The 23,786-nt window shown below is 45.2% G+C and overlaps 1 protein-coding gene across 8 annotated transcripts in view; it reads left to right on the top strand.

The window, feature by feature from the left end:
* Nucleotides 1-23,786, top strand: part of ITSN1 (intersectin 1) — a 1,522,922-nt gene that overhangs the window by 1,435,048 nt on the left and 64,088 nt on the right. For all 8 annotated transcript variants that reach the window (XM_078656938.1, XM_078656936.1, XM_078656937.1 and 5 more), the window contains one exon: nt 7,443-7,626. In XM_078656938.1, coding sequence (XP_078513064.1) covers nt 7,443-7,626 — 184 coding nt within the window. The remainder of the gene's footprint in view (nt 1-7,442; nt 7,627-23,786) is intronic.

The raw sequence follows: 23,786 nt of genomic DNA, 5'->3' as shown, positions 1-23,786 counted from the left end.
CGACATCGCAGCTGCAGCACGCAGTAAAGTTTGGCAACTCTGAGACCAACTGGGAGACCCACCCCCCTCTTGGCATAGTAGGGAAGGGTAGGATTAGGACAGAGCGCAGGGGGCCGGCGGTGGTCACACAGGTTGCGATGATATGAGACAGAGTGTTTTGCGATGAGCCCTCAAGTGTCCGCCATTTAGTAGGTCCCATTCTTTGGATTGGCTTCAGCCGTTCCACCAAATCACTGACGTCATGACACTAAACGATGGCGGTGGTGCCTCCTTTTGGGGACCTTTACCCTGGAGAGGATTTCATAACATTTGAACAAGCTAAGGAGAGCTTTGTGGTCACTGCGGCGGCAATTCTTACAATTTGTGAAGCTTGCGTGCACAGCCACAGAGATCTAGACAGATTTCCCAAGCATACTGTCTTTGTCACAGACACTCAAGGTAGTACTAGAGGGTGAGCAGAGACGACGACTGATCACTAAACTCTATCAGGCACTGTCAGCGGATGGGCCGTCATCGCTGATTAAAGCGTGACAGGCCTGGAATGCGAATTTGCAAAGTCCCCTGACCAAAGCAGAATGAATGCGGGCCTACACCCAAGTCCAAGAAGTTGCTATGAATGCCAGATTCAAACTTGCGCACTTCCACTATCTACACTGGACCTATATGACACCTGACAAATTGCGTAAAATATATTACAGTAGACTGTCCTTGTGCCCCAAATGGAACGGACAAGGCGCTACTTTCTTCTATATGACATAGATGTGCATGATGTTAACGGGCTATTGGGAGGAAGTGGTTGGGAACCTGTGATGAGTGAGTAGGGTGGGTATCCAACTGTCGATCTGCCACTTTTTTGCTGGGCATGATACCCAAACCTAAAAAGAGGGTGATGCAATACAGGTCTGCAGAGCTGGGTCTTTTGCTTGCAAAACGTTGTATCTCGATACAATGGGTTGCCAATATTGAGCTTACGGCGAACAGATAGCTTTGGGACCTACTGGAGTGGGCACTGGCAGAGGAGCTCCACCTTAAACAGACACCAACTGATGAGAAGGTCGAGGAGGACCTAGGGGACTGGGCAGATGTGCTACGCCGCCTGGCTGATGGCGCATGAGCGATAGATGAGGATCGGTCTTTGGAGGCAGGCAGACAGTAGGAGAGTGGGCCCTGGCTGCAATATGAGGCTGCATAGCGCAAACCCCGTGCTGTCAAGGAGAGTAGGGACTGAGGTGGTAAGATGGTGTGCCTTCTCCGTATCACGCTGGTATTGATTCACTTTTCCTTGGTGAGTGTCGGGTTCTCATGTGCGCATGGGCGAGTTGGCTACTTGATTTTAATCTGTGCTGTATCGTGTCAGCACAAGGTTGGAACTACACATGTCAAGAGCCGAGGAGACGTGGACTGGGCAATAACTGATAAGCAACATATAAAGTATAGTTGAATAGAAGAGATGGTTCCAGGGATCGGGATGAATTAGGGTGAACTGCTCGCTAGAATTATAAGTCACCCTCAAGTTGATGCGGGGATACACGAGACATACTGTGTGAATAAACTTTAGATTGCATAGGGGAGACACAGACGTTTTGTAAAAGGTTTGTGCATGGAATTTTTATTTCGCAACTGTGCAGCATTGTATGTGGCCTGACTCTCTGACTGCCCATATGTTGCTGTTGACCGGCAGAACCCAAAGAATCAGACTGCCACCCTTCCTCCCCAAACCCACGTACATCAACTGCGGAGTACCCCATGGATCGTCACTCAGCCCCACACTCTACAACATCTACATGGCCCCCCTCGCCGCCATCGTCAGACACACCACGGACTCCGCATAGTATTCTACACCGACAACACCCAACTCATCCTCTCCCTCACCAAGGACCCCGTCACCACCAGGCTCAACTTCCAGGAAGCAATGAAGGACGTTGCATCATAGATGAGCAATAGCTGCCTGAAGCTCAACTCGGAGAAGACAGAAGTCCTCATCCTCGGACCCTCGCCTCCGCATGGGACACCTGGTGGTCCGCCGCCCTCTGCACCCATCCCACACCCACAGACCACGCCAGAAACCTCGGCATCGTCCTTGACTCTTCCCTCTCCATGACTCGACAGGTCAGCGCCGTAGCTTCCAGCGATTTCAACACCCTCCGCTACTTCCAGAAGACCTTCAAATGGATCCCTCCGCCCCCGAGTCAAGGAAGACGGTAACCCACGCACTCATAACCAGCAGACTGGGGTACGAACACGCCCTCTACATTGGGATCAACAAGTCTCTCATCCGCAAACTACAGACCATACAGAACACCGCTGCAAGGCTTGTCCTCGGAATTCCACAACAGGAACACATCCCCCAACACCTATGCTACCTCCACTCACTCCCCGTAGAGAAGAGAGTCACTTTCAAGGTACTCACACACACCTATAAATGCCTCCACAACATCAGACCCCAATACCTCAAAGAGAAAATCTCCTTCCACGTACCCAAGAAAAACCTCCGCTCTGCCGACCTCGCCCTCACCAAAACCCAGAGCATCCGAAAAGCCAGGACAGGACGAAGAACATTCTCCCACATAGCTGCAAAGACCTGGAACGTGCTCCCGGTCAACATCAGACGTGCCCCCTCCCTGAACATCTTCAGGAAGTCACTCAAGACCTGGCTATTTGACTGATCGGAGCTGCTAAATCCTGCCACTTAATCATCACTGGAATGTAGGGACACCACTGAATAAATATTGGAACCCAGGAACCCCGAATGACTCATTACTGGAAGCCAGTGGCCCCTGCTTAAGATATTTTGCTGATTTGAACTACAAAACAATACACAAATTATTAAATATCTTATTTAATTAACAAACAAATATATCAAAATATCACAATTTTATTTGTATATGAAAGGTAAGAGCTTTTCAAAATTCAATTAAGGCAACCAATCGTCCATACTATATTCTGTTTGATGCACTTGCACTGTTCCATGAATCAATCTGAGGATACTAACTTCATTTTTAGCCTCCGTTATCAAATTCTTTCACATTTACAGAACATTTTTAAATTGTCTATTGTGATCGTTTGTTTATATACACTTTATTAATCTGATATTATTATTTGATTTATAAGCAGTTTTGGACCCCCAGGGAGCTTCGGACGGCAGGTTAGGAACCACAGTTGTAGAGTTTACCAAACAATAAGAGACCTTCCAGAGTTAGAGCCTTGACATTGAGGGATTTTCTGGAATGTCTACTTAAGTAGCTTTTTCTAGACCAGAAACGGAGGCTTCTTCATCAGAGCGACCTCAGCTTCTATTGCAGGAAGTGGACTGACAGTCGTTTCATACTCCTAAGGTACTCAAATGTGAGCCCTTCTTTGGGTTGTGTCAGAGAGGACTCTGACTCATGCTACTGTCTTTTTGGCTTTGGTCTCCACGTTTGAAAGGAGAAATAAACTTGCTTCTAAAATATTTGGAGAAAGTTGCATTTATTCAGTTATGTACTGGATAGACTGCTCCTTATTTTTGTTTTTTAAAACATAATGTCGGGGACAGATGTTTTTGCACAGGCCTAATTTACATACGGCTAAGTCTTGTGACCTTTAATAGTACATTGCAGTTAATGAGTTAACAATCATGCATCAGTTCCTCTCATACCTTGAGATATCAAAACACATGCAAACTGGAGGATCCTTTTGTGTAAGAGAACACATAGCACTATGGTATGTAATCTTTCTTATTTTGTTAATGCCCTAGGTGAGCTGAGCTGATTCCTTTATATAATGAATCCTACTGTCAGAGCCAAACCGTAGATAATTTGAAGATATGGAAGTAATTACTTTAAATTTATGAATGGTGAGACCATGAATTCTCTTTCATCTGCTGCATTGGATAAAACCTAAATATTGCTCTTTTAGGAGTCGTTTGCAGCCTTTATAGAAAGAGAACTTTAAACATCATGTGAATTCTGCCTCCATGAAATGAAATGAAATATTAATTTGTAACGCGCACTACTACCCGAAGTTGTTTAGGCACTAGTGCTCTAATAGGGAGAGGGGAAGGAAAGGTAAAAGAACTGAGAATAGGAAACGAGCTCAAATCAGGAAACATTACTTATTAAAAAGCCAGATTTATAGGGTTTTACGGAAAGTGAGAAGATCTGACTTTTTCTTAAGATCTGGCGCCATGGAATTCCCAAGCCTGGCTGTGCCAGCCTCAAAACTTCTGTCACCCCAGGTGACTGTTTTGGCTTTGAGAATCACAAGATTAAATGCCGGTGAAGACCGCAGATGTCTGTTGGGGACATACCAAAGAAATCTATGTTTAAAGTATTCAGGTCCAAAGCCATCCAACGCCTTGAAGGCTATACATAGGGACTTGTATTCAATCCATTTTTACAGGAAGCCAGTGCAACAAAGGCATGGCATGAAATACTGACTGATGTTTTGGGATTGCAAGCAGTAGTTGAGCAGCTGTATTTTGGAGGGCCTTCAGTTTGTTTAGAATTTTTTTCTGGATATTTCAAAAGATTGCACTGCAATAGTCCATTTTTGTCAATATAAGTGCGGAAATTAACGCTTTCGGCAGGTCCTGTGGAATAAAAGGCAGGACTATCCTGATAGTTTTTAACATGAGAAAGTAAGACGAAGTGATGGAGTTTACTTGGCCTTCAATAAATAGCTTGTTGTCAAAATAATGTTATAGATTGTTTAGCTTGGTAACTGAGGAGGGGAGCCCTCCCATTTCCTGCAGCCACCAATTAGGAGATCAAAAAGAGGTATTCCTCCTGAACAGCAGGACCTCTGTCTTTCCAGAGTTTAACTTGAGACAGTTACTACTATGCATTTTCACACATACAGTCATGGAATCTGAAATCTGTGTCCTCTGGCTTGCTGGCCAGTGATATCATCATTTGTGTGTCATCGGCATATGACACAGCTGTGAAACCATAAGACCTTATAAGGTGGGCCAAAGGGAGTTACATATAGATTATAAAGGGTCAGGCTCAAAGAGGACCCCTGTGGGACCTCTCAAGGAAGAGAAATGTAGGTAGACTTGAAGCCATTATGCTCCACGAACTGCTCTCTATCTGAGAGAAAAGATTTAAGGAGCATAAGTGCCTTGCCCTTTATACCCCAGACGAAGCGACGTACAATAAGAAGCCTGTGATTAACCGTGTCGAACGCTGGAGAGAATTCTATTAAAATCACAGCAGCCTTTCCACCCTTCATGGGAAGCCACTCAATGTGCAGGATTATGGTGGTAAGTTTGAAGATCATTCTAAAATTGTCGGGGTGAACCATTTTGAAACCATTATAATGTTTAGCACAACAAGTCCGTATTATAACATGAAACTCTAAAATGCTCTTGCATGGTTGGCTTAAAAAAAGTGATATTACTTTTTTTCCAGTTTCACCTCAAATTAAATCATTTTCTTAACATCTCTAGATATAAAATTTCAAAACTGCCAACTCACATGAATGAGAGGGAATTCCATCTACTTAGGGGTCACAGAAAATCTACACTTGCAGAGGTGAAGAATGAAAAAACATATAGGGCCTGATTTAGATTCAAAAGACTCACAATTGATGGACGGAATGCAGACCAAATCAAAACATTCACCCCCAGTCAAGAGATCTTGGTTAAATCCATCATTCTTTTGCTCACCATGCCACCCCAGTTTAGACCTGGCCATATGCAAATCAGTCTTGACCCTTTGCCTCATGGGAACAGTCCAGCCCGAACTGCCAAGCCAGGTCCTCCCTGGACTGGAAACGAGCATCCTAGGACCGGTTTTGGGGTTTCACTCCTCTTCAGCCAGGATAGCTTGATTCCAGTGGCACAGTGAGCCCAGGACCCACGTCTGGGCATACCTGGCACACTTAGGCCGAGAATGCAAAAGACACACAATTGATTGACGGAATGCAGAACAAATCAAAACATTCACCCCCAGTCTGCATTCTGTCCATCAATTGTTCTTTTTGCATTTGTCACCCCGAGTGAGACGGATATGCTCAGACGTGAGTCCTGTGCTCTCCATGCCACTGGAGTCAAGCTATCCTGGCTGATGAGGGGTGAAAGCCCGAAACCGGTCCTAGGATGCTTGTTTCCAGTCCAGGGAGGATCTGGCTTGGCAGTTCGGGCTGGACTGTTCCCATTGGGGGCAGGGTCAAGACTGATTTGCATATGGATGGGTCCAAACAGGAATGGCCAGCAAAAAAACGATGGATTTAGGCCCAGATCTCTGTACTGGGGTGAATTTATGACATTGTTCTGCATTATGTCCATCAATTGTTCTTTCTGATTTAGATTTCGGCAGACAGGTTGCTCCATCACAACGGTGAAGGATATCCCATCCGGCAAAACATAAGTCCCATAGGATAGTATGGAATTTATATTTCAGCAGATGGGATATCCATTACCATTGTGACAAAGTAACCAATCCGCCGAAATCTAAATCAGGCCCTTTGTTTTCTGAGAGAATCATATTGTCTCATGTGCTTCAAAAACAGTCTATCTTAATTGCAACACATGTATGGTATCAGGCAGTTTACACAATTCTAGCAAGTTTCTGGAACACAACTTTGTCTTCTATGGTGTCCCATGGCTCTGAAGCTCGGATGAACACTATCCTGCTCGACTGCCAATGTCCCTCCATCATCACATTTGATGTGAGAAAATAGTCCATGGCTCCAGAACCTTGTGACATCATACTATACGTGTGATAGTAAGCTGTTTGCCTGCAACAGACCGAACCAGGGTCCTATAAGACTTACTGAATAGTCCAAGGGAGAATTGCAGACATTGATTTCTTTTTAAAGATAATCTGCGTTTCCCCATAGTGATTATGAAAAATGGCTCAAATTGTTATAAAAATATACACAGTTAAAACAAAATCCTTTATATGTTTGTAAAGAAATATCATTAAGCCAGTTAAATAACTCAGCTCTGAGGTCAGAGTGTAACCTGTATATAATGGGTTTGAAGGCCTGGTTGGCCCAGGAAAGGTTTTATTCCTGCTGAGGTTAATATGTTGAATACCTTTAAATCAGCATAATACTAGCACTTGTGATATACAGGTCAACATAGCTCTACTGCATTATCTACTTTGTCATTATATTGGTATTTTATCTCCTCTTTTGTGTCAGATTTTATTATTTTGTAAGATTGTAATATCAGAAAATACAAGATCAACATAAAACTTAAAAAGACACAATAATGTTAAAATGACTTTCTTAAATGTTGTATGAAGATTCATAACATTGATGCTGAGGATTCTGTATGCATTTCTCATACAAAACATTACTGTATTTCTGTTATTACTATGGTTAACATTCACTATTACATACTAAATGATCAACTGGTAGTCTTTGTCAAACTAACAAATACACAAGATTACTTAGTTTATGGGCAAAGTGTCTGACCTTTGCAGGAGGCCTAAAATCATTTTCATTTGATGTAGGGCGCTGCGGGTTCGGAAGAAAATGTCCGGTGAGAAGATGCCCGTGAAAATGATTGGTGACATCCTGACGGCCCAACTCCCACACATGCAGCCTTACATTCGATTCTGCAGCTGCCAACTCAATGGGGCGGCGCTCATCCAGCAGAAGACAGATGAAGTTCCGGAGTTCAAAGACTTTGTCAAAGTAAGCTGTTCAAATATGCAAATTTAGGTACCAGAGAATTAATGGGCAAAGACCAATGTTTCTCAGCCCAAACTTACAATCACAGATCTAACCTTCACTTGGTCATTAGCAAACAGTATTTGCCTTTGCAAAAATCAGTGGTGGGATGTCTGTTCTTTTTTTTCCCTCCTGTAAAAGTAAATTTGTGATTAGCTCACTTTCTGATAACTTTGAAGGTCTAGTTATAAGATCTCCCATCTTGCAAACCTGTACTGTTTACTCACATGTCTACTAAGATTTTCCTCCATTAAATAATTGTTTCTTTTATACTCTCCATTCCACTCTTATGAAGTTAATTACTATCTGAGATCCTATCTTCATAAGAGTAACCTGGCTTATTCTATTACTTCTTTTTTTTAATTTCAAATCGTTTTTATTGAGGATAAACAAAACGACAAACAGTACAACACAATAAAAAAGGTGACAGGAATAAACATAGTGATAATCTCAAAAACGCAATACATGACAATAATGATACTAGTATGATTCAAAAATGATAATAGTTCAAATAAAATTATAAAAATAACAATAATAACAGTGACAATAATAATAATGATAATAATGACTGTCAGTGCTCTAGTGCCAAATAAGGTTTCTTCGTCGAGCTCAAGTTAAATACTATTTAAGTGGTCAGGACAACCAATTCACACAGTTGGCAAAAGCAAAGTATTACTCAATTTGTGAGGAGCATGAGACCTTCTAGGCATAAAAGTGATTGCGAGCGCGCAGCGGTAACTTGGGACTTCAAACGCCGCCACCGGACGGGAGTGAGGGAGACAGCAGGACTCCATTGCCCAGGAGTCCCCGCACCTACCACCAGCGAGCTCCTCCCCCTGCACCTTCTTAACCGCTCGTGGTCCCCGCTTCGCGGGAGCCGCTCGCAGCGATAACTTGGGACATCAAACGCCACCACCGGGCGGGAGTGAGGGAGACAGCGGGACTCCATTGCCCAGGAGTCCCCGCACCTACCACCAGCGCCCATATTGCCGGCTACACCCACCGCGACGCGGGACGTACGTGGGCGTGCGCTGAGCCAAGGGCGGGCCCGTTTGAGCCCGTTCGAGACCGGAGTAGGCCGGGCCGGGCCCACCCTCTAATGGGGAGTTGGCCGGGCCGGGCCCACCCTCTAATGGCTGCCCTTGGAGGTAGAGGTCTATTGCTGCCCGGTAAGCCAACTATCGTCGTCTCAAGCCTATGTAGTGTGGAATACAACTGTTTAATTACCAGCGATGGCGTCAGGTGCCATTAAGGAAAAGCTAGCATTGAAAAGTGCAGGTATGATGGGAACCTTGGACTATTTGTTTACGAGAGCCTCGAACGCGCTGGAGCAAGAGATAGCGGTAACGGAACAGAGGTTGTCTCTTGGCGTGCATGTACACCCTGTCCAGCCCGTGAGAGGATGCACCCCGCTTTGCTCACCTGCACATGATATATCTTGTGGTAACAACTCCCCCCCTATGGTGGCTAATACAACAGCGGATGACCTATTAAATCCAGTCATTGAAGTGACGGCATTGGCTCAGTCTTCCCCTCTCAAAACAAGGTCAATGACCACCAACCCAAAGAGCAGAAAAGAACATTTATTGACAAGGCAGGGAGCAACCAAAAAGAAACGGGACATAGTTCATTCAAAGAAACATTGTCACAGCAAACCCAGGAATCTAAGGTCGGACGATGCTGTGCGGAAATCCCCGGCTTGCCCAGAAGAGTCGGATGTAGTGACAGCTGTCCCAGAACCAGTGGCATCCGATCCATCAATTGCCCAAATGCCTTTTGCGAACAATGCTTTTTGGGATAAAGTGGGGGCTCTTTTAGCTGATCTTCTATTGCCCCTCACTTATAGACTGGCTGCTATTGAAGCTAGCCTACTATCTTTAACTAATGTTTCAAACCATATTGATGTGACTGTAGCCAAACTATCTAAAGTTGATGATTAACTTGCACCTGTACTTCCTGATGGTTTAAATATTACGAGCACAGCTACTCCAGTACTCTTAAATCACAATGCTGTAGGGATGGGCAGGCCAGCTGTACCAGCTCATATAATATCAGATGCAGTGAGAGCGGAAACGGCCAGAATAGGGTAAGTTGAGGCTGTTTGCAACATTGGGCTGGGACCAAATTTAAGACATAATTCCACCATGTGTCTTGATACTAACACACTTAAGCAGAAACAACGCCCCAGTAACTCAAGGCCCTTGCAAATTGATCTACCGCCTCAATCTAGCCCGTATGTGGTGGTCCTAGCCGGGGTCCCTCAGTTGAAGAATGCTAATGATGAGTCCCACACTTCACTCAAGAACAAAGTCACAGATTGGCTAAATAAAAATAGACCACTCCTGCCATCTGTAACTAGTGAAATTCTACTTGTTCGCAGGGTGGCATGGGTGGGACAAAGGCCAAAGGACATAATGGGTGATTGTGTTCTGATAAATTTCAGAAACACACGGAAAGTACACCATATTTGTCAATGGTCCCACCCCTGTCCCACAGCAACTATCCAGTCGCTTTCCCTGTCATATTTCTATCCCCCTGGTCAACCGTATACTAACACGGGTTCTGGCCAATCATGGACCCGGGTAGGACGCCCAACACTCGATGGACCCAGCCGTGGCGAGACTGGTGATCTGCAGGCCCTGTGGCAATACCCCTACATAATAGATTTAGTGGCCTGGATCTGGTGGATTGACTAGGGTGCACCCCAGGGAGAATAAACAGGGATTCAACTGAAAATGACAGGGTCGGGAGGGTACCAGGAGGAAACTCACAAGGAAGGAATAGTGAGAGCTTTAGTGGGGCTAGGATGGTGGGAACTAATAGGTTGATTAAAACAACCCCATCCACCTCTAGTAATAGCCAACTTTCTGCTGGTAGTTGTAGAGAGCCTGGAACTCCAGTAACATTGGTCGATAATCTATTGTTGCCCACGGCGTGCCTAGTGACCCAGATTGATGCAGGAAATATGGACCCAGTTAGGGATAAGGACGAGGGTCTTGGGCCAGATTCACTTAAAATATTATCATGGAACCTGGCAGGGCTCCTCAATAAAATGAGTTGCCCTGAATGGGGCTCTTTTATGGATAACAGTGATGTGTGTCTCTTTCAGGAGACGTGGGCCCGAACCGTGCAACACCGGATAGGTTTTGCTACGTTCTATTTGCCGGCTGTCTGCGGAGGGAAAGGCCGCCCCTCTGGGGGTCTGACTATCTGGAATGGAAAGGAATGGAATGGAATGGAAAGGAGTTTTATAGAGCGCGGACAGTTACCCAGAGGCATCCAGGCGCTGGTAGGTAGAGGAACTTCTGCTGGGGTGGATCTGGGTTGGCACCCATCTTGGCTGTACTGCCAAACTCTTAGATACCCACTCCAGAGACATCCAATGAATACTTCTTACCTGGCCCAATGCATTTAAACTTGCATTGATCAATGTGTATTCACGACTTGTAAGCCTAAGTAGTGAGTCTATTACCATTGAGGATTTAGCCCTTTTATTCCCACAATTTCGAGTGATACTCGTCTGTTGGTCGGCAGCGATTTCAACTGTCATTTTGAATCCCTTAAAGGTTTAAATGATGAAGCACTAACTGCAGAGGACGACCATTGGTCGATACCCTTGACCCAGGCTCCATCACCCAAGGCATGGACGCCGTTGGCTATTCAAATCACGGCACTTACTCTAAACAATTCCTTAAGAGCGTGCAATGGCCGAACCCCTTCGGATATTCCAGCCAAATTTACTTACAATAAATTTGGACACATGTCTCTCCTCGATTATATTCTGGTTGAGACGAGGTTATGGCCATTAGTCATTGATTTTACTGTTTCTATTAGAGCAGATAGTGATCATATCGCACTAATTTTGGAATTGGGCTCACCATACAACAGTAGAAAGGGCGTCCTGGCCTCCAGTGCCAGTGATGACAACCGTATTGCTTCTAACGATAGACGTAGAGTTAAATTGCATAATTTAGTGGAACACCGAGAACAATTAGGGAAACTCTACAGTCTTATAAATCCCCTATTCACAGAGGTTGTGACATTAATTAACCAACCACCATCGCTTGAATATTTTACTAAATTGGAGTCTCTCCACGAGGATTAATCCCCGGGTTTCGGGGAGAGCAAGAAAGGCGCCGCCCCACACATGGTATAATTCAGCATGCAGGAAGGCTAAAACTGAGCTACTGCAGGCCTTTAAAGAGAATGGCAGACCAGCAATTAAGATCAGGAGGGCATACTATAAATGTTTGACCAACTGTGCCAAGGTAGAGTGGGACCATGAGAAATGGTCCAACCTATCTTTGGCGCTTGCAACCAAAGACCCTCGTAAATTTTGATCTATAATAAATAATGGGTGCAGTGAACCAAAGGCAGCCATAAAATCGAATATAGCTCCAGAAGTCTGGGAAGGTCATTATCGGGCCCTATATTCCATGGAGGGACTTTCTGAGAACTCCGAGGATTCAGTCGCTCTTCCTGCATTGTCTACGGACACTGATGTGATTGAGTTCACGGTGCCTGAAGTTTGTAACGCCATCTCTAAACTTGATTCAGGGAAAGCCCCTGGGTTGGACAAATTACCGGGGGATCTCTTCAAACAAGAGCCTAAAATTTGGGGCCCTTATTTTCAGATATTGTTTAATGCGGTCCTGAGTGGCATGTCGGTCCCATGCACTTGGTTGGGCGCAGAGATAGTGCCCATATTTAAGAAGGGCTCTCCTCTGCTCCCTTCCAACTACCGACCGATCAGTCTCATTGATGTCCCCCAGAAGATCTTTGCATGACTCATTTTGGACCGGTTGCAGGACTGGATTGATGAGTCAGCAATTCTTAGTCCTTACCAGGCAGGGTTTAGAAAGAACACCTCCACCGTGGACCAAATTTTCCGCCTACAATTACTATATTGGAAAACGGTGAGAATAGAGGGTGGCAGCCTCTACATGGTGTTTGTTGACCTCCGTTCCGCTTTTGACCTCGTACCTCGGGGGATACTCTGAGCTGATCTCTTCGATCTTGGTATCCCTACTCATCTTCTGACCATTCTGATAAGGCTGCATGAGGCCAATTTTGGCCAAGTCAGATGTGGGAAAAATTGTATGCTCTCATCCAGATTCACCGTTGGCAGGGGGGTAAGGCAGGGCTGCGTACTTGCGTCGACCCTGCTTTGCCTCTATGTCAACGGGGTAATCCGGCACCTTAATGGAATTCAGAATAACGACGCGCCAAAGCTGGCAGGTAACAGGGTCCCAGCGATTATGTTCGCAGACGACACCCTTTTGCTTTCCAAATCTCCAATGGGTGTTCAGCGAATTTTGGATGGCTTTCAGGATTTCTGCACCGCTAGAGGCTTGGAGATCAATACTTCAAAAACAAAATGTATGATCTTCAATCCACCAAGAACTTTACGCCCAAATCCAAGCTTAGGGGCAACGATGCTAGAAAGGGTAAACACTTTCGACTATCTGGGGGTTACAATAAATGAAAATCTGACATGGGGACTGTAGGAAGGTAGAACCCTGACTATGGTTGCCCCCAACTTTTTGCCTGGTGTTTTGCTGGTTTTCTGACTTAGTTGACCTGAGGCCCTGCTATTCAGGACCTCAGGCCCACTGCTCTTTCTGTAAAATGGATTCCATGTACCTTAGGTACATATCTAAATTGGATACTGAGTCACCTTATCAGTCCCTGTACAGTGTACCTTAGGTACCCAGGGCATAGGTGTACCCAGGGCCTACCAGGGGCTGCAGCATGTATTATGCCACCCCTGGCTGGCCATCCAAATCTGACACAACTGGCTGCTTGACAGCTGGGGCAAGGTGGTGTAATCACCCTTTGCTTTAGATATAGTATACCTATATCTAACCCTAAAATGGACACACAGATCTCCTATCAGTCACTCCTATGGCAGGCCTTAACAATCCTGAAGGCAGAGTGCTTGGAATCGTGTGAGATGGTGCTCTGGCATGAGCTGAGCCTGTCTGCGGCTTTCGGGATCTATCCCTTAGCCGTTTCCATGATATCGCATACCATATACTCTTAAGTGCATTATAATCCTCGCGGTTATGTGCCAACTCTGGTATCGCTTTATCAAAACATGTCGAGTAAGGTGTCATACGAATTGGAATACTAACCCCTCGCCAATTCTGGCGACGGGGTTAGCATTCCACCCTTCTAGAGGGACACGACATGCAAGTAACCTATAACCCGGTTAAAAGTCAGACAGAGCCTTAGCATCCACAAAATGGATGCTGCCACCGAGACACAAGTCTGCCCTCCTGCTGCTGGGAGTCCTCCCAGAGCAGGAGATAAGGACAAAGGGTTTCCTGCCAGGGGCGGTGCCAGCACCGTCCCAGACAGGGTTTTGTGTATTGTAGGTAGGCAGGGCTTTAGAGGAAGGTGACTGCACGTGGCACCCCGGTGCTCACTGTGCATAGGCTGGCTGGAACCAGTTCCAGGGTCACTCCAGACCCTGTGCTGGGGAAAAGCCCGCCAAGGAAGTGGGTGTAACCACCCCCCTCCTAGTCCCACCCATAGGGCAGGACTTAGTCGCGTGCCAGCCCCTTTTTACAGGATAAAGGTAGAGACTGGCCCCCTTCCAAATCAGATCATCTTTGAATCCTGAACTACTTTCCACGAAAGGAACTCAAGACTTCTTCCTAAGATTTCTCCCTTGTGACTAAGGAGTAGTCACCCTGCATCCGCAGGCACCATCTACAGAACACTGCGGTCTGCTGCAAGTCCTCCCTCCGGAATCCGACTGCCCAGCTCAACGAGAACCGGCTTCCCTGGCACCTCTGACCTCTACCTGCATCATCAGTCACGCTGAGATTCGTGGGTGTGACGAGACCTCGAGGGACCGGCCATCTTCAAGACTGCACGACTTCTGAACAACAAGCCCGCCGAGTGAATTCCTGGTGAGTGCTTTGGGGTCCGAGAAGCCCCCACCCTGAGCAGCTCCAGCACCGAAGAGCAGCCCCCCAGCATCTCCACGATCTGCGTGGGGCCCTTCTGCTTTTTACTGCTCACCGCGTTGTTTGGCTACTAGCCCGCTGGCTTGTGGCCTTCCTGACGACGCCCGACGACATTTCTGCTGCTGGTCTGGTTGCTCCAGACTGGCCCTTGCTTCCCTCCATCGGAGAAGTACCCTGGACCCTCCTGGTCCACCCAAGACGCCATTTTAGGTCCACCGCGTGGGCCTTGCATTTGCCAAGACTTGTTGCCCAATCCTGGGTCCAGCGACGTCGACAGCAAGAACCTTCGTGGGATAGCTCGCACCTCCATCCTGGTCGCCGACAACGCCTCCTGGTCCGAGAGACTGCAGAGCCCAGCAGCGCCCACTCACCTGACTGCGGTGACTTCGCCCGGTGCCATCCTGGTGCCCACTTAATCACTGGCTAGTGATTCAAGAACTTGGTCCCCTCTGCTTTCAGGTTTTCTTCTTCCTTGATCCAGGCTTGGATCCATCGAACTTTTCTTCACTGGTCGCCTGCCAGCAACTTCTTCCTTCCAGGCTCCTGGTCCGGCAACGAGATCCCCGACGTCTTTTCAGACCTATGCAGCTGCAGCCCCTGGGCTAGGTAACTTCGGCACTTCGGTGTCCCAGCATAGCCTCACTATCCTAGGGTCAGGATCCACTGTCGTTTTCTTCCCACCAGGTCGGGTTCGCCCGTGAACACTAACTTTGCCTTTACTAGCCTCCATAGACTTTGTCCCGCATCCCGCGTGAGAGTGCACACTCTGCACCCGAGTCCCCTGGGTCTCCTAGTAGTAATCTAACGATTCCCTAGTCCAGTCCTAGCGATTCCAAAGCCTATTAGAACTGTTACTTACCTGCTAGTAATTCGCATTCCACTTTTAAAGTATATGGTTTTTCGTGCCCCTCGGGCATTTGTGTACAACGTGCTAACTTAAGTATTTTCGTAAGAGTTTTGTTGTGTGCCTAGCACCCTGTCCTCATAAAGAGTACAGGGTTGTTGTGATTCTAATAAATACACTGTTTATTTTCATAACCCTTGTGTGGTGTCCTTTCACTGGGTGTTCAAGGGGTAATGTGATGGTAAAACAGCTGGCTTAACACGCCCTCTAGAGTCTTAGCCTTAGACTGCTCGTATCCATGCTACTAGGATAGCTGGTCTATAAGGTTGACTTACAACCAATCATCAATAAGGGTTGTTTGGACTGATATATAGTGATCACTAGAATAGTGAGCACTGCACATCAGGCCAACTTCTCACAGGGACCCCAGCAGATTAAGTCACAACTCAAACTGGCCCAACTCTCAGGCAGAATTCTTAGGCTATCCAACAAGTCCACTAATCAACCCGTGGGACCACCATTGGAGGTGTACAAAACACAAGCGAGGGGTGCCATCATGTACAGGGGCGAACTCTGGGGCTTCTGCAACAGGTACGAAATTAGTAAAACTGAGAACAAATTTTTAAGAGGGCTATTTGCTCTACCGCTCAGTTCTCCACTGCTTCCTTTAAGGCTAGACCTGGGAATCAGACCTATCGATGAAGAGCTACCTCTAAAACCCCTGAGATTCTGGCGTAGGCTCTGGGTTACCCCGGAGCTGATACACTATAGAGAGGATCTAAAGGAAATATTGACTGCTACAGGTTCAGGAAACATTCCCTGGCTCGCCTATATAAAAAAAGAATTTATTAGGTTAGAGATCCCTGATTTGTGGTTAGACGCAGAGGCGCGCTGCAAACGACTGTCTCGCACCCAATTAATGTAAATATTCCGTGCAGACAGACTGAACCAGTTTGGGGGTTAGATAGTGCGGCATTAAATCACTGCTTCCTTTCTGCAAGTTAAAGATTGCTATGTATTTGAGCAGTTTCTTGATGATAAATACCCCGTGTTAGTCAAAAAACTGTATGTTCAGTGGAGGTATGGTGTCCTCCCGTTGCGAGCCTTTACTAGCAGGTGGTCACCCTCTGCCCCGAAAAATTGTCCAGCTTGTGAATGTGATACTGAAAGCGAATTACATGTGTTGTTTTTTGCTCAGGGTATCATAGGGCTAGGAATTACTGGCTTGTTCCACTATGTAAAAATGTAGCCTTTAAACAATGTATGCAGGCATTTAGAATACTTAAAACTGATACAACTGGTCCGACCGTATGTGCTGTTTAAAATTTTTTGGCTGCCATGTGGCATAAGCGCAGGCTCCTAATTGCCTGAACTTAAGCCGGGTTTGCCTATGGTCACATATTTTCTTTTTATCTTGTTCTTAAATGCTAATATGAAATTAATTTATTTTTTTAACTAATGTTCGCTGTAAATTGTGTCGAATTTGTATGAATTTACTAAATCTGTCTGCGGTTGAACTTGCTGCTATCATTCTTACTATTCTTTAACCGTCAACTATTTGCACTGTTTTTTATGCACTACTGCTGTCTTCTTTTATGGCATTTTTCCGAAATAAAGATTCTTTGAATTGAATTGAATTGATTGCGAGCTTATGGAGGGTCATAACATGAGTACAAAGAGTCAAGGGAGCCCCACAGTTTTCTGTGCGATTTACGCCATGGAGAAGTATGGAGAGATTCATTATCAGCACCTCTCAAAGAGAATAGCCAGTCTTTACACATTCTAAAGGAAACTTCACCGGCACTTTTCCACTTGCTTAGAATGACTTTGCATGCTAGTGTGAGCATGAGGTCCATCAACTGCCGATCTTGTATGTTTACAAGTTGAGGATCTAGAGCTCCCAATAACATGTAGGAGAAATCTCTTGGAGGTCTGTAGTGAAAGATTTTGTGTATATAATTATAGATCTTGTCCAAGTAGGATTGTAAGGAAGGGCAATAAAAGAGCATGTGGGCTAAGTTACCCACGTGAGATTTTCAGTTCCAGCACGTGGGGCTATCGCTGAGTTTAAGCTAAAAAATTTCTCTGGTGTCCAGTACGATCTATTTATTAACATTATCTTGGTTTGTGAGAGTATAGGCAAAATTTTGTTAGATAAAGGGGTCAGGTTAATCTTTTCACAATCAAATGGGATCTTAGAGGAGTTTACCTCATTTTCCCATGTCGTCTTGCATTTTCTATGCGATTTTTGTGAGGGAGTTTATATATCCTGGAGACGATGTGTCCAGCTTTTACGAGTTGTGCCACCTTGCCAGCAATCGAAGGGTCAGAGGGTGTGATGGAGCGTAATGAAATGAGCGATTTGAGTTTTAGGAATTTATAAAAATCTAAAGGTTTGAGCCCATGTCGGTTCTGTAGGTCGGAGAAGGGTAGAGGTAATGAACCTGTAAAGAGATTTTTGACTAGATTTACTCCGTTTTTAGACCAGTGATCCCAGTAAAGTGACCTGCCATCTAACTTTAAACTCGGGTTGTACCATAAGGAGGCCAAGTGGACCTATTAACTTTGATTTTGGCTTTGGATACCCGTTCTAATCTCAGCTAGGCTCTCTTAGTGTTGAGCAGAATGTACTTTGAGTGAGGAAAAGCAGAAATATCAGCTGTTAGAAGAGCAGAGAGAGGCATGTTATTAATGATCGCTCTTTCTATGTCCAACCAGACAGGGATATAGTCTGATTGTAGGAGAAACCAGTTAGATCCCTATTTACATAAACATGCAGTCTGATAGTTTCTAAAGTTTGGGAGACCTATACCTCCTTTTTCCTTGGGTAGTTGAAGTTTACTTAAAGAGATTCTGGGTTTCTTGCCCTGCCATAGAAACGTATTGAAAAGTTTTTAAACCTTCTTCAGGAAGTCATTCGATAGTAGCATTGGGAGCATGCTGACAAGGTAATTAACTAGAGGGGTTATCATAATTTTCAATGTTTCTGGCCTACCCCACCATGATAAAAATTTCGGGGACCATCCATCCTATTGAGGACATTCGAGCCGGTATTGCAGTCTCGGCGTTTTCAAATATCGCTAAGACATCATCGGCGTAGGCCGTAATTCTGACCGTGCAATCGCCAAAACATATCCCTTTAATCCGTTCATTGTTCCTAAGATGGTAAAGGAAGGGTTCAATAGCAAGCAGAAATTGAGAGGGTGAAAGGGGACAGCCTTGCCTAGTGCCTTGTTCTAGCTTAAAGGAGGATGAGAGGCAGCCACCTGCTCTAACTCTGGCTGAGGGATTGGAGTAGAGTGCCATCACCATACAAATGAAATTCTGCCCTAATTTGAATGTATCTAGCGCCGCTTTCAGGTAGAACCAGTCCACTTTATCAAAGGCTTTTTCTGCGTCTAGAGTAATTGCAACTGTTGGGGAGTCGGTGAATTTAGCGTTTTCTAGGATATGAGCTAAGATGCACGTATTTTCGCTAGAAAGTCTGTTTTTTAAGAAGCCCACTAGTGAAGGGTGGATGAGTTTGGGTATTCTATTACTTCTTACTTCAAAAACGTATGACTCATCTCAACATCTGTTTGGAAATTCCTAAACTAGTAACTCAGACAATACTCTACACGTTTTTCTGCCAATTTCATATTTCACTGTTATGTTTTGTAGTTTTAGATGCAGTGCTAAGCCTGTTTCTCAACACCAACAGACCTCAAGGTTGGTTACTGCAGTCCAGAGATTATCCGTTGCCCTAGTAGGCTATGTAAATTGGCTTACTTAGCTCCATCACTCTGTACCTGCAGACATTGCAGATGGACTTGGACTTTTTGAATCCAGCTGGATTCTGTACAAAGAATACCAAGATTTGGTATTTGCTATTCTTTGGAGTTGTGTCTCTACGTTTATTCCGTTTATTTACATGGAATAAAACCAGTTGTACAAATCAGTAAGCCTGATCTACTTAGTCACCTAGACAGTTTCCCAAACGTCATCTCTTCCACAAAATGCATTATTTCTTCAGGCATCAATAAACTCCTCTCAAAATCTTTACAGTTAATAAGTCCATATTGCAGATACTGTATACATCCCCTGCTTGGTCATAAGATTACTTTCTTCTGAAGAAGGTTGCAAAATGTTCTAAGATAACTGACTGCTGATATTCACAAATGCAACACTGAGTTGTTGCCAGTGGGCCTGAGGATTGCTGCAGAAATTATTTTCTCTACCTATCGCTCCAAGACAGTAGAGGCTTCCAACGCTAACCACAGGAGGAAGGCAATTTCTCTAAGAGTGGATTTTTGACAATCAATTTGTTATGTAGAAGCAGACAAATGCTCTTGTTAGAGATTTTGCTCTCTAAATTCGTATACTCGCTAAACTACAACCATTTCTCCTTAACAAAAAGAATCAAACAACTTTAGCCATTGACATTATTGGGGCCAGAATGGATTACGTTTTCTCTCTTTTTGTTGCTGCACCCCAGAAGGTTTTGAAACTCCAGAAAATCCAAAATGCTGCCGCAGTGGCTATCACCAGGTTAGGCATTGGGAGCAGATTCGTCCAATTCTTTGCAAGTTACATTGGCTTCCTGAAGCGCATATTGTCGTCTGTATTGTCCAATCCAGAAGAGACGTGCGTGGCAGTGTGTATATAGGTGCCACTCCGGTGTGCTTATGTCAGGTCTTTTTCTATTCATGCCAGTCAGCGCAGCTCTGGAGAGAGCAACCCCCAGTCACTTTTTTAATGATCCTTTTTCGACCTTTTGTCGAAAAGTTTTACAAGACTTGGTCTCCTGGTGTTAAGGAAGTCCATCAGAAAGACAGGCGCTGCATGGTTTAACCTCTTCGAGGCTCATGACGAGCTCAGGAATCTACGGCTAGATAGAGTCTGTACCAGATAAAACATTACTAAAGGTAAGTAACTTGTTCTTCTGTGTCACCTCACTCGCTACCTCTAGCATGGCAGTACTTCACATAGAATAATATCCAGGTATCTCTTCCCTCCCTGTGGTTCAGTCCATCTGGGCACTTCACACATTGGCTGCCTCTGGCCCAGCCACTGCTCTGTCCAACATCAATACCATCCTTGTGAAGTGCCTTTGAGATGTTGCTGCATAACGGGATTATGGCCATTTTAAGCGTGTTCCATACTTTAGTGTTGAATCTGTTTGCCTCAAATTAAAATAAAATTCTGTCTAAATATTTGCACCAAAAATGCTCACTGATTTTAGAACAGTAGCATGTGTCTTAGTCCTTTCTTCATCCTATCCAATGTAGGCTTTGCCTTACACCAGCAGTGTTTCCCATCACTACTTACTTCTTAGATTATCCTCACTTGGGGTCTCTCTCGGCTCCACTTTTAGTAAGATTTGAGTACTGCATCCAATTTTCGAGATGGTCCATCTTCATTTGTCTTTTCGAAATGGCCTATTTCGTCTTTAATTGTGCTGTTTGGAATACTGATTGCTTCGGTATAGCTTGTTTCAAAATCCTTCATGAATAGCCATACATTTGATGCAGACCTCATATTCCCAGCGAACTTGTTCCGAGAAAATCAGAAGGAAAAACTGAATGGATATGAAGAAACATCACTTTTGCAGGTTTACGTTTTTGGTTAATGGTGGCCCTCTTTAACTGGTCTGGTAGTTACTTAGATGGTCCAAGCTCACTGCAGTCCTTAAACTTTGGTCCTAAGCCATGCAAATCACAGCACTAACTGCAACCTCCTTAAAGCTACCCCCCTGACACCTAAAGCCAACCTCCTGATACCTTTTCAATCTACAACATTATGCTCTTTATGGCCAGTAATGGAGCTAGTTGGGAAACTTTACAGCAATCTATCTATATTTTTGCTTATATTGAAACATTCCTAGAAAGAATATCTCAATATTAAGATTTAGTTCATGTTTTATAGGCGTTGTTATGAGCTTGTTTGTATTCGTTCAGTATGTTTTTATCTTAGAGCATTCATACCACTTGCATAAATATGTTCCTCATCTCTAAGGCAATGATTTTTAAATGAACTGGTTTGCAAATAAGTGATACTGTACATATATTTGAATTATGAAGCTTCCATTCTAGTTTCCCTTTACCAGTTTACTTTTATACATTTTGGTCATTAAAGGAGTTTCTTGGTGCAACCGTGCAATTGATTAACAGTTTATTTCTGATAGATACTTCTAACCACAGTTTCCTCACAATTAGAAAATTCCCCAGGTGTCAGATTGGATCCAGAAACTCTTCGAGCAGTACCCCTGCACGCGGGTAGATGGAGTCATGTGCTTCATACTGGCGCCCCTCTTCTCCATAAGTAACATGCGTAATCGCATATAGGTCCCACATGCTGACGTCAGTTCCTTACTTTCTGCGGCACTAGACGTGGATCTGGAGCTACTCCTTGTCTCTTCATGACACCTGTAACTAAAACTTCTTTCAGAAATCCAGTGATGAAAGTAAAATGTCACCTGCCAAGACTACAGGGTTTAAACCTTGAAGCGGCTGTTGCACTCCAATGTCTGTGATAGACACCCATTAGGTTTTGCCTGTGGCTCTGTTGGCTGAACACAACTCTTAAAGCTTGCACTGACTGCACCTTGATCAATCCCAAGGTCCTATGAGATCGTGATGCAAAGCTCTAATTTGGCAAACATCAGAAGGCTCAACGCCACCATGACTGCTCGAAGACAGAGCATAAGAAGTCCAAGCGTGACTGAACACCTTCCTGCCGCACTCAAACTCCAGAGAAAGCACAAGGACATCAATGTTCCTCTCTGCCTCACTCCTGAAGCCATTCTCCTTCAGAGCTGGTTCCCACACTTGTACCAAAGGAACCTGAATTTCAAGGGCAATCAGCAACGTTGCAGCAAATTGAAGAACTCTAGAACTCTGTGTAGCCATGCTGTGGCTCTGGCGTACCTCTGGGACCCAAGGAACTGCAAAAGCCTTCACCTAGGACTCCGGCATCGAGTTCACCCTCGGCTCCAGCTGGATCCTTTGGACCTGAAGCGGGCTATGCACTGGCTTCGCTACTGACTCTGATCTTGGCACCACAACCTAAACCAGACCCTAGAGCATAAATGCCAGATGATGAATTACATCTTGTTGTGCTTTCCGACTCTGAGCCAGCACCATTTTGAGAGGCTGAGCCCTCGTCTTCTTGGGTCGTAACCTTTGGGCAACTGGTCTGATTTTGATATTTGCCACTGCCCCAAGCGATTGCCCAAACCTTTCATACTTTATTTGGCACAGACTCTAAAATGCTGCATATGATGCTGAGGATGACTTTGCCAGTGTTTTGGATGCATTGCCAGGCACTGGGCTAGTTTTGTCTCCAGACAATGCTAAGAAAGTGCGATCCGAAAGACGGCAGAGTTTCCTGACCTCCACTTACCCACTATGGAGGTGAATACTAAGGCCCTCACTGAGATGTGTCAGCCCGGGAAAACAAATACTGAGCCTCTCCTTCCATTCAAGGAAACCCTCACAGATACCCTTCTCAGAGCTTGGGCAAAACCCTCCGGTGAACAGGCAGATAGCCCAGTGCCAACGTTCAGCCATGGGTGACCTGGACTTCTTGACTCAGCATCCCATGCCTGAGAGTCTGGGTGCAGGCCTCAACAAGCAAGGACAAACCTAATGCATTCCCTGCCACACCACCAGACAGGGAATCTTAGTACTTCGAAACCCTTTAGACTCGCAATCAGTTTTGCACTGTATTCTGCCTCTAAGGGTGTCATACTCAGGCTTTTGGTAGTAATTTGCACAGGCTTTATCAGGGGCCCCTGACAACTTGCCTCCTGTCCTTATGCAGGCCATTCAGGATGGGAGTGATGCACCAAATTTACCATAGATTGCCAAACAGAGCAATTGGCACCAGTGTGACTCTCAGGAGGCTTGCTTGGATGAGGTCCACAGGCTTTTTCGGCAACGTCCAGTCCAAGTTATTGGACATGCCTTTCGATGGCTCTCGCCTTTTTGGTGAGACACACACTTTACCTTGATCTCTTTAAGGTTAGTGGTGCCACAGCACTCTCCATGGGTCTGTCCACTTCACCTTGTCATCCGCACCAACAGTTTCATCACCTCTGTGGCTATGGTAGGGACTTCCAATATCGTCATGAAGTACAGCCTGTCCACCAAACCCTTCAACTGGTACCCAAAGACCATATAGACAACAGGGGCAGCACTATATGGAGAACAGGAAAGCATGCAGCACAGTCCTCCGCCCCTCCTGTTGCCACAGCCTGAAAACTCTTTAGTATGCCATGCAAGGCACACAGCCTGCCTGTCGCAACCAGGATCTGATATTTTCTGCCA

Source organism: Lissotriton helveticus, chromosome 8 (assembly GCF_964261635.1).
Source record: "Lissotriton helveticus chromosome 8, aLisHel1.1, whole genome shotgun sequence".
NCBI classification, from domain to species: Eukaryota; Metazoa; Chordata; class Amphibia; order Caudata; family Salamandridae; genus Lissotriton; species Lissotriton helveticus.
The sequence above is the reverse complement of the archived record's forward strand: the minus strand, read 5'-3'. Positions and strand labels throughout refer to the sequence as shown.